Here is a 12,105-nt window from a genome sequence, read left to right on the forward strand (position 1 = left end):
TGGTTATCACATCCACCTCGCAACTGGAAAAACCAAGATTGAGTCCTTGAGCCTGTCAGACTGGTTGACTCTGTATGTTTACCTCTTGTCCCAGTCCACTTAGCAGCTCAGAATTGTGAACGTGGATGAAAACTGAATACTGCATGTTGTGTCCTAAGACAAAATTACGACACAGTGGAAATTAACTACCTGCCTTTATGAACTTGATGCAGCCGATAGCCATAACTCCAAGCCTTGTTTGTTTTATGAAATGGGGCGTTAGTGATCAGGAATATTATTGCCTTGAGGTAATTTTTGCCGAATCTTACCATATGAGTCACTGAAGCAAGTCTGGATGATTACAAGCGAGCGAGTAAAACTTCCCATCGGTTTATGGGTTGAAAATTACAAGGAGTGGCCCGGCCCGATGCGTTCCGACCCCATCGTCACGCTATTCTCTAGATGCTAGGTCGAGCAATTCAGTTTTCTATTTCATAAATAACAGAATCATTATCGCACCATAACATTGTGCAAAAGGGAAAATAATTACAAAAGCTCGCTCTCTCATTAGGCACGAAAACACATATAATGGTATAATCTGACCAGGGTGAGTGGCTTGGCGACCGAGACAAAAGTTGGCCGACAATCCCCTGCTAGCCTTGTGTCTTGCCTTCCATCTTTATAATTTCTCCTCGAACTTCATTTTGCACCTCTCTCTCTCCCTCTCTCTCTCTCTCTCTCTCTCTCTCTCTCTCTCTCTGCTCACGAGTACTTTGCCCTTGGGTAGGTCATACCAAAGTATAGATATACTTTGGGTCACACCACCACGCCGAGTCACTGATAAAGGGTATCAAGGGTCACAGTAACTGCATGTAGTGTATGATGGTGCGCTGCGTTGTCTACACTAGATTAGGAAGAAGAGGGAGTCAGATATAGCCTTCATTACCCTCTTCACTATTTTTATTCATTGCTGTCGACTCTATGAGTGTCTTGGAGGCAGACAATGAATTTATATTTCTTTAACTTCCAAATCCCATATTATATTAGTGAAGAGAAGGAACACTGGGTAAACCAACACATGATAACAACATCATGAATTACCTGTCTGTGGTTTACAAGCGTGTTGTGTTTATTTTCATCTGACAGGACAGGGGCACTCCCATTACTTGAATATTAAATCGTTGTTGCATGAAGTTCTACGAGTCTTAGGTATGAGGTAGGAATGAGTCTCCTTGGTTATCCGCTCCACCCACCCTCCAGTCTGGCTACACTTGGCCATCAGCTGAGTTGAAAGAGATTTAGCATCTTTGTCAGGTTAAACACGCTGTAGTAGTTTCCCTCCAGAGTAGTAGCACTGTCTATATCTGGGGGTAACAGCATCTCTAAACATCCTATGCCTCACTCAGATTAATAAAATCCTCTGGCGAACAGATTGCTTGAGGTGTTCCGGCTATGAGAGGGTTATTTGTGACAGTATGAACAATTTTAGTCTCCTATGCCTCAACCCTAGCTGAATAAAATCGTCTGGCTGTAGCTGAAATACAACACTAGACTTGCCCCGACCATTCCAGGGTCAACTACTTGTGGAAAACCCTGAGAAACCATTTTTATTTATTTATTTTTTTCATTCTTCCCTGACGATCTTCTTCAGCTTAGGGGAGACTTTTTATGGACACGAGGGTTTAGGCTATAGCCCCAGTAAACACCCTCAGTACCAGAGGCCATTTCTAGGCTGATTAAAAGTGTCTGGAAGCAGCAAGAGAGAGCTAAAAAGGAAGTCAAGGGGTCAAGATGGCAATTACATAAACCCGGTGGACTAAAGGCCGAAGCTGCTTTTCTCCAACAGTCTTTCTCCTTCCGGGGGATTGAGAGGAAGCTGAAGGATATTTATGCAACCCGGTTGTAAAGCCGCTCCGTTACATCAGTGCCAGCACATGAAGGCGTCCATCTCCAGAGGTATATGGTATGTAGGAGGACTGCTGGGCCTTGATAGCAGGCTGTGAAGCCTATGCCCTGAGTCGGACACATAAAAAAAAAAAAAAAAAAAAACACCTACTCCCTTCAGTAAGACATTATCAAAATCGTCATTCCCTTCACCTTATCACGTCTCCAACCCTCTCATGATCGGCACAACTCCAGCATAATGATTCTTCTAACACTAGACGATTTTTTTTTTTTTTTTTTTTTTTTTTTTTTTAGAATGGGTCAGGGGAGTCTGCGTGTTTTTATACTGTCATCATTAAGCTTCTCATGCTCGGGACAACTCTAGCATTTCACTCCACCTAACGTCAGAGATTTTATTCATCTGAGAGTGAGTCATATAGGTCTGAGTGTTGATAATGGTACCAATAACCTTTTATGACAGGGACAACTCTAGTATTCCATTCCGGCAACCGTCAGACGACTTTATTCACCTAAAAGTGAGTCATAGGAACCCTGCAGCGTTAATCGCCTGGCTTTGTGACTCAGGGAAGGGGGCTGAATTTTCACTCCATGTTTATCGTAGTAGTTGTCACCCCAGGCCCAGCTGAACCCCGTAACCTGCAGGCTCAAGTTGCCCTTCTCCTGCAACTCATCATTTCCGTTTTAGGGGTAGGGAGGATGCTGAAGGACATTTGTATAATCAGGTAGCAAAGCAGCTCGGTTCTATGGGTGCCACCACATGAAAGTCCCCCTAGGCAGTGATTTATTGGTTAAGAGAGCAGAAACATCTTTGGAAGTGCCAAGCTGAATATGGACACAGAACTGACCGAATAAATCACACAGCAGGGTCTTCTATTGTTTTAAAATTCATGGTCAGCGCACCCTCAGATATGTGATCGTAAACCCCTTCAGTTTTTTTTTTTTTTTTTTTTTTTTATATGTGTCCGACTCTGGGCATAGGCTTCACAGCCTGCTATCAAGGCCCAGCAGTCCTCCTACATACCATACACCTCTACATGTCACCTGATAATGTATACTGTATTTTCTCTACTTCTTGTCACAACCAACGATTTTATTTAGCATGAGATAAGGCTCCAAGTAGTGACAGAGATAATCAGTGTTCTCCCTATCCTCGCAAGTTCCAAAACTCCCTACTAAGTTGTATAAAAACACTTGAACGGAAGCAATAAACCACAGACGAGTGTTGACAGTGGGAAAAAGTCTCGGGTGAAATGTTGCCACTTTTTGTACAAGTAGTGTAAGATGGGTTTTTCACTTTATTTAGAGCGTTTGTTCAACCCTGACGAATATCCCTAACACCCTCAGCTCAGCTGATGGCTAAGTGTTGTCAGAGTGAAGGATCGGTTTGACTAGTAACCAGGAAGACTCATTTCTGCCTCAAAACTAAGACTTATTGAATTTCACGTAATCACGACTTGGTATAATGTACAAACTGTGGGAGTGGTCCAGTTCCGTCACGTAAAGGCATACTGACTATAATGCCTGTTGAGTCATGTCTTACTCTCAAACTCCAGGCACACAGGATTATGAGTTATTTTGCTCTGCCTTCCACCAGACGATTTCCTTCAGCGAAGTATACCCTAGACTTGAAAGGGATATCAGTCTCCGTTATTACTCTCACTTATGTCTGTTCCTCACATATCACTGTCCCTCAATTCACTGTCCCTCAATTCACTGTCCCTTATACCTGACTTTCCCTCACATCACTGTCCCTTACACCTGACTGTCTCTCACTTCACTGTCCCACATGCCTGACTGTCCCTCACTTCACCGTCCCTCACACCTGACACTCTCTCTCTCTCTCTCTCTCTCTCTCTCTCTCTCTCTCTCTCTCTCTCTCTCTCTCTCTCTCTCTCATTGTTTGCTACCCATATGTTCACTTTGTTCCTCATGGAGTGACTAAAGGATGATATTCACACTCGTTTAGCATCATACGGACAATAGACCTCTATATAATATTACCATACGGGCTAGGTGCCTTCATCGCAACGACTGACTTCGCCACTGATGTCACACAACAAAGAACCTAATCCTGGGCACCTGGCAATCTCAGGCTGCATGATTTGGCTCTATTAGTCACGCAACATTTTTTTAGCACATCACCATAGGGCAGGTTACAAGTTCAAGTGCCTGAGTTAATGCGTACGTCAGGACTGCCGTGATGCAACAGCCACGTCAGCAGTGAAGCGGGATAAAATTACCTGTCCTTTACAACATTGACAATATTATCAGCAAACTTTTCTATGTCTCATGTTCATTAGTCAGTAATGCATACATAATCCTGAACTAGTGCTGAAACTGGAATTTATGAAAGCATGGCAAGCCTCTCTTTGAAATCCCCCTCTGGATGACGTCAGACGCAGAGCGCGCACGGGTTGGCTGATCGATCGCATGATGCACAGCCCACCATCCACCCTATTTCCTGAGGGAACACGCAGGATGACAAAGGAAAGATACTGAACTGAGGTTCTTCATAATCTTTAGCTGTAGTTGTGATCCATTGCTGTGACATATGAAAGCAGGTAGAATGCACTATGAATAACATCATGAAAAGAAATTTATCTGTATAAAGTAAGGAACTTCTAAGCCCCGCCTCCCCAAACGTTGTTATATCCTGGCCGCTCCGCGCCGATACCGCTAGTCGTGGCTGAACCGTGGCGGGTAGAGGTCGGTAGAGCTCCCACGCTTAATTCATTTCCTTGGTTCTTTGTCACACGACTGTCATACCTAGCTGCCCGTCGCAATGGCACCACAAGCCCCAGACCAGGAGATTAAAGAGGACTTTCTGGAAGGCGAGGAAATCCATCACCATGGCATGGAGGTTCGCACTTTGAGTATCAGCCCAAGGAAAATAATAAACGACCTACGCAACTTGGATTGGTCTAAAGTAGTCTGGAAAAATCTTGTGTTGTTTGCTCTGCTACACATTTATTCCGTGTATGGGTTGTATCTGGCTTTGTTTGCTGTGCAGTGGAAGACTATCTTCTTTAGTGTTGTGCTTTACTTCATGGCAGCCATAGGTATCACAATGGGAGCTCATCGCTTGTGGTCACACCGCTCATTCAAAGCCAGGTTCCCCCTGAGACTGGTGCTGGGTGTGTTCCAAACCATGGCGTTCCAGAACGACATCTACGAGTGGGCCAGAGATCACAGGGTGCACCACAAATACAGCGAAACCGACGCTGATCCCCATAACGCCCAACGCGGCTTCTTCTTCTCACACATGGGCTGGCTGATGTACCGGAAGCACCCATCTGTCATCGAAAAGGGTCGCCGCCTGGACCTGTCCGACCTGGAGCAAGACCCCATTGTCACGTGGCAACGTAAGTTCTATGTTCCCTTAGTGGTGACGCTGTGTTTCGTGATTCCGACGCTGCTGCCGTGGCTGTGGTGGCAGGAACACTTCGTTAACGCCCTCATGGTTCCCGGTTTCCTTCGCTACACCATCGTCCTGCACGTCACTTGGTTTGTCAACTCCCTAGCGCACTGGGTAGGCAGCAAGCCTTACGACAAGAGCATCTACCCGTCACAGAACCCCGTGGTGGCATACCTGGCGCTAGGAGAAGGCTGGCATAATTACCACCACGTCTTTCCCTGGGACTACCGCACGGCAGAACTGGGAGGCCTGGCAAACTATAACATCACCAGCCTAGCCATCGACTTCTGCAGTAAACTGGGCTTGGCATACGACCTAAGGACAGTCAGCCCGGAAATGATTGAAAAGCGGGTGAACAGAACAGGCGACGGAAGTTACACGCCACCTTCCAGCAAGACAAAGTAAACACCCCAACGCCTCTCACGCTACACTGCATCACCTACCGAATAACAAACTCCAGCATTTATTTGGTAGTGTATTCTTTCACTAAGTGAGGATATACGACAATGGTTGACGGAATATAAGTATTTACGGTACCAAATTTGCTTATATTCATTAATCAAATAAGAAGGTAGGATTTATATTAATAGGATACTAATGTTTTTGCAGATAATGATAGAAGGCGTGCAATTCCTTCTGTTTATCACTGGTAATTTGCCGGTAGTTTGGACACTATTATTAGCTAGTGATGTTTGCACTGTGTATTTATTTTTTTAGTATTGATAATTTATTTTTTGAATGATTCCTAAATTCTCATAGGTTAAAAAGCTATAATTTTTTACATGGCTGTGCATTATCTTAAATATATACACTAAAGCTCGAAACATAAGGCATATGGTCGTTTAAATCACAGTGATGTAAAGATACAACATATTAACATGCGCCTGTGCAGCTCACTTCATCAGACCTCTAATGTAATAATTTTTGTTAGTGGTCTAACTGCACAGCATGAAATATAGCAATGTAGCTGTACTTGTGTGACGATACATATTTGCCTAAGTCATGAACTCAGGCATGATGGTTATGTAAACAGCGAATGTATTATTCAGGTCTGCTTTCTCTTAACCACAAGATGACATTGCCACACTGGTCACCCCATGGCACTCAGTATCATAACTTTGTTATGCCTCCTTCATTTATTCTAGTCATTCTTAGAACAGTTTAAAAGCAAAGTATATCCTTTTGGGCAGGATTCACGAACCTGCGATCAGTACTGTCATGATTTTTTTTTTATTGCCAAGAAAAACTGGAGAGAAGGGAATATCGTACATTTTCCCATCCTTGTCCATCCTACATACCAAATAAACTTAGGATGATACTTTTCTCGTGACTAAAACATATTTCTGCAGGAAGAACAAGAAACATGAGATTCTGAACTTCCCTGTCCTTCCTGCCAGAACAGATCACATATATAAGAGGGATGACGTTCTTTTTGTTCTTGCATCGAATTTTATTTTAAAAAAGGGAAGATTCATTGTTATGGGAGGGTTAATGAAGGCCTTGTATAACCCCAGCATTTTGAAAATTCTCCCCAGAGCTGAATAAACTCGTGAATAAATAGCAGATATGAAATAAGACCGTCATCGGACTGAAGGAGCTAGCTCTGTGACTGCAGGACCGTTTGCATTCATCATGGCCTCTAGTGTGGCCTGGGTTGTGGTTTTGCAGTTCGGCTGGTACTCTTGTCGGCTAAGGGAACAAGTAACACATCATCCTTGTCAGTTTATCGGACCGGGATTCACAAACACACGAGCAATTCCCTCACGTAACTCAGGATTTTGAATTCCAGGAAAAGCAAGGGACATGGGGAGTTTCTGCACGCCTTTCCTTGTTCTTGCAGGGCAAATAGATCACTGTTATGCGGACGGGAAGACGATGTGTGTTTGTGGATCTGGCCCCTGGTACGTTAATGATTTCCTGTTATTAATGCAGTGGTGATACGTGTAACAGGCCCACAGGAATGTCTTGAATGTTATTTGTATAGTCAGTGACGATATTAAGATGTACCGGTATAACTAACCCACAGGAGAATATTGAGTTGTAACAGGCGAAACAAATCGTTAATGAAGAGGTGTTAACAAGCTCATAAGAATATGGCTCCTCACATTCACGGGGATTTTCTTTTTCTTTTTTTTTCTTTTTTTACCAGTAGCATTGATTGACTTTTCTGAGTTATAGTTCCTGTTTGCAGACAAGCTTGACATGTTTAATTGTACTTTATTAACCGATGTAATCAAGAGGTTTGCCTGAAGAGTGGATCATTATATTTTACGAGCTTTAGTTCTCATGATTAGATTCCAGTCTGGTATACAGATTTCAGAATTACCAAGTAGGTTGTCACACAGAATCCAGGACTCTTGACTAGATATATAATCCAGATATGACGACTGTGGCACAAAGGGTCGTATTAGTACTTGGCTTCAGAGATTCGTAACACTTCTCTTTGGTGACATTATGCTAATTCCATCTCACTGTCCCTTTGTATGCTGTTGATGTAAACTACTTTGACAGACGATATAAAGAGCATACAAGTGAACTTAAAGTGTAGTATGCAAAATAAATCAATAAGGATGAGGCCCCAAGATGTCTCCTTTGCCACTCACATAATACCGCAGAAATATGGTGTCGCCCACAAGTAATACTTATAGTATTGTTGGGCTGTCTGTAGCATTAAGCCAGCATATTTACCTACCTATATAACCTTTATTATGCTGAATATAACTTTGTTTGTGTATAAAGTGTGTTGCCGGTCACGTTACGTGTTCAAGCTTTAGGGACGGTTCGATGATGTTCGTTCAGGGTTTCATCATGCATAGTCAGGCGTGGGGGGCGGTACATTAGCCCTTTGGCTGCTAATTACCTACTTCGCATTGAAGCCCTCCAGGAGCAGCACGATAATAGGCCTGCTACGCTTGGGAGAAACATAGCCCAGGAAACATGAGTTATCTGTATCACTGGGGATTTTTTGTCCTCGGCTCTCGTCGTACAGTTTTACTCAGTTGATAGAGACCCACCACAGCCAAAGGGTTAGGTTGCAGTTCAAAACTTCATATCTTTCCTGTGCAATTTCAGTTGAGTTCGCAGTGACACCACGGTAGCATGCTCTACCGTGTAGTGTAATGACAAGATATTCAACCAGAAGTTTGCTACTTGGGGAAAGAACTTCTTTCCCCATCTCACACCCCCACCCTTCCTTATAGATGAAACCCTGTCGTTGTTACTCTCAAATGTCTGTTCATATTTATAAGTGTGGAACAATGATATGCCCTTGTTCGTATATACTCCTTCGTTAAACAAGGGAAGTAACATGCAATAATAACCGAGTGTAGAAACTACAGAAGCTGGGTGGCCGGACCTACCCTTCTATACCATAACCCTTCACAATACTGAGCCAAGATTATGATTACTAGCACAATTATCACTGTCTTTTCAGATATCTTAGTTTTTGTACACGACGAATACTCCTTAGTTACAGTAGATCTTAGATACGCCCTCATGGTCTGAAATTACGGAATGGTTTTGTTTCATTTTTATAAAATATTTCACTGCTGGAGCTCAAAGACAGCTGAATAACTACCGGTATATGAGCAGCGTTAAAACACCCTTATTAATTGTTAGCAGCCTACACATGAAGCTTCGTTTTACTCAATTCTTGCCTGTTATGCGAAATCTTATCCAAAAATATTAGTGATCATTTGCCACTGTTGTTGAAATCTGAGCTTTATAAAATATCAAAAGGTCTGTTGTCAAGAATAATAAGAGAGGTTTGTATCATGACTTGCGGAAACGCGTGCGGAACCTTGTATTACTGCATCACTACTTTGTTCTACTGAGCTCTATTGTGAATGGTTATGTTCACCGTGGCGTTAGATATACTTTAACATAAAGGCCAATGGATTACATTGTTTAACTTGCCTCTGAGCTATGCTTTCCTAATAGATGTAGACTTATATATGGGTTAGTTGCTGCTCGTGTTTCAAGCTGCTCATGTTCCTCATGAAATGCTGCTCTTGTTTCACACTGTTTCACTGTTACATATATATGTCTAGTTAAGGAACATGTGTATTTCTTAGCATTCCAATGAGTGATTGTGTATGCAGTTCTGTTGGCCTTGACAAAAGTATTCAACCATTTTACTAAACTCCTTTCAGCCTGAGGACTTATAAATTCTTCCTGTTGACAGAATATTTTTTTCCAGTATGGGGAAGAAGTCTGGTGGTGAAGGGGCTAATGGTCATATTTAACTCCTCTGGCATGAAAAGTCTGATAGCACAACTGTCAGCAGATAGCAAGAATGGAATTTAAAAGAAGGTCCTCGGGATGAAGGGGTTAAGCTGTGAAGTAATGTGGTAATTGGAAGTTCATTTGCACCATAGCTCGGGATCAGGAACAGAGAGTGAGACAGTTTGTGGTTGGATTCTCATACATATTTGCGATCGATTCCCAGTCGTAAGTCACATTCCGACTTGCAAGAAGGACTAAAAGACTACTGTAGAATCCCCTCATCTCTGTTGTTCCTGCAAAAACACCCTGTATCTTTTTTTTTTTTCTTTCTTTTTTTTTTCAATAGAAAGATATGGAATGAGGGAAGAAAAGCAACCTTTCATCTTTTTCCTGCAAATCCATATCAAAGTTACGAGAGAGGAACTGATCGTAAATATGTCCGTGAATCCTGACTGATGGAAGTCTGTCGTTTCTGTTTCCTTTATGATTATTTTCTCCAAGGTTGTGAGAATCATTATCCACTGTAGGTTCAATTATTACCGTATGTATTTTCTAACTCTGTCTCAATGTATTTTGTCTGTAGATACTAAATTGCCTTCATCATTATGCATTTCTTCAGCGCCGGTTATGATATAGGAAGCAGTATTTTCCCCTCGTGTAAGACAAATGAGAATTTTTCTGTGATATGCTCCACAATGCAACAGCTTCGGCCAGGGACGGTGCCACCCGGTGTGTTGGCAGCACCCACACCCACCTGCACACACACTAACTGCAGTACACACACCCTCATGTACTTACACACGTCCATACTCACCTACGCACACCCTTCTTCATTACACACACATCGTCAATCGCCTACTCAAAGCCTTACCCACATTCACGCAACAGCACTATTACTGTATACATCTTCACCCACCTGCAAACATCCTCACTAATTACACACACACACACACACACACACACACACACACACACACACACACACACACACACACACACACAAATTCTTATCCACTACACACTCCCTCATCCACCTGTGTACGCCCTCACCCACTTGCTGTAAACACACCCTCACCCAACAATACACACCACCCACCTACACACACGACTCACCCACACACATTGCTACTGACACTCCCACCCGCTTTCTTATCGACCTTCACAGCCGCCTCACCCATCTGCAGTAAACACCTTGCCCATCACCCTACTAGTACAGCGTCTGAATATATCCTTGCAAACAAGTAGCAATATTTTTAAATGTAAGACAAAATAGTTACAGCTTTAGTGTAACTCAAAAATTTATATACTGGAACTAATCAGCCAAGACAACATTATATAATTGCACTGTTTTTCACACTTAGCTAAATGTAAAGAGTTGAAATATATGACTCTAGGAACGATATTACCTTCTGGCAGGAAATGTCACTGTATATACTTTATCCACTTTCACATGGCATCCTGAATTCTGAGATGTAACATTAGAATACGATGTCAGTCACGAAAATGTAGCACAGAAAGGATGTATTGGCAAGCTGCAATACTGTTATAATCAGACAGTGACCACATAAAGTAAGCTTCAAAAGGATGAAAATTGCCAAGTTAAGGTGGATGAAATATACACAGGAAGAGTGAGCCAAGATGGATGGGTGAGGGAGCTCCGGCTGACTGCCACACACACTCCCGGTTGTGGCAGGTCCCTTATGAAGCCACTTCTTTACTGTATTGTAAGATAACTTGCAAGTAATGCAGTTGCATGGAAGGTTAATCATACAGATGCATTTGCTGAAATTGATATATTCCATAAGTGTACTTCAGAACAAATTCAGAAAAAAAAAAAGATTTGATAGTGTTATTTTTGAACATGGAATTATATACCTTTTGAATCTACATGTCTGGATAGCTAACTAGTCTTCCTTGGATAGTTATACATATTGTGGTCAATAAATAATGGCCTTACAACTGTGTTTTATTTACCAGATGCCTGGGGCCGTATTCTTGTCGGTTAAGGAAGCTCTCTAACACCCTTTCCTAAGCGAATTGTTTGGTTTTTCACACTTTACTCGCTAATTCCATGTTATATATATCCTAACGTCGTCATACCCTGCATAGGAAGACAAAAGTAAATCGCTATAGAAGTGATCCCAGGGAACCTCTTCACCCAAAGAGAATAGGGGCCCTTGTGTGTTTTAAAAATACTTGAACGAAGAAAAACAAATAATTACAGTAACAATGGCGTACCTGAAGGGGGGCGGGGGGGCTGTTTGAAACTGCCCCCCGAGCCCCCAATGGAGAGGGGGCCCAAAAAAAACTTAAAAATTTACAAGCTTTTTTATTAATATTTAAAAATATATATATTTATCATCCCGACAATCTCGGCTGAGATATTAGATAAGTTTTGAGAATGAGGGGGGCTAGGTTCTTTGTGGGGCCCCACAAAGAACCTAGCCCCCCGGGTCCCCAGATCTCTAGGTACGCCCCTGTACAGTAAATTCTATGATTGGTGCTGGAGAGGGACGCCTTCATATGGTGGCACTGAGATAACTGGGTGATGGAGTTCCCTTGTTATCTGAACGTCCCACAGT

General features: G+C 42.5%; 1 protein-coding gene across 1 annotated transcript; it reads left to right on the forward strand.

The window, feature by feature from the left end:
- Positions 1 to 4,595: 4,595 nt before the first annotated feature.
- On the forward strand, positions 4,596 to 11,482 carry LOC145413202 (acyl-CoA Delta-9 desaturase-like). Its single transcript, XM_080282925.1, has one exon. The coding sequence runs from the start codon at positions 4,667 to 4,669 to the stop codon at positions 5,702 to 5,704; it is 1,038 nt and encodes a 345-aa protein (XP_080139051.1). The 5' UTR covers positions 4,596 to 4,666; the 3' UTR covers positions 5,705 to 11,482.
- Positions 11,483 to 12,105: the final 623 nt, after the last annotated feature.

Source organism: Coenobita brevimanus, chromosome 95 (assembly GCF_032717465.1).
Source record: "Coenobita brevimanus isolate Jiangsu-jjx chromosome 95, ASM3271746v2, whole genome shotgun sequence".
Taxonomy (NCBI): domain Eukaryota; kingdom Metazoa; phylum Arthropoda; class Malacostraca; order Decapoda; family Coenobitidae; genus Coenobita; species Coenobita brevimanus.

What these genes read in the sequence shown, in the direction of transcription:
- LOC145413202 (XM_080282925.1), top strand. Translation starts at nt 4,667, where the DNA reads ATGGCACCACAAGCCCCAGACCAGGAGATTAAAGAGGACTTTCTGGAA.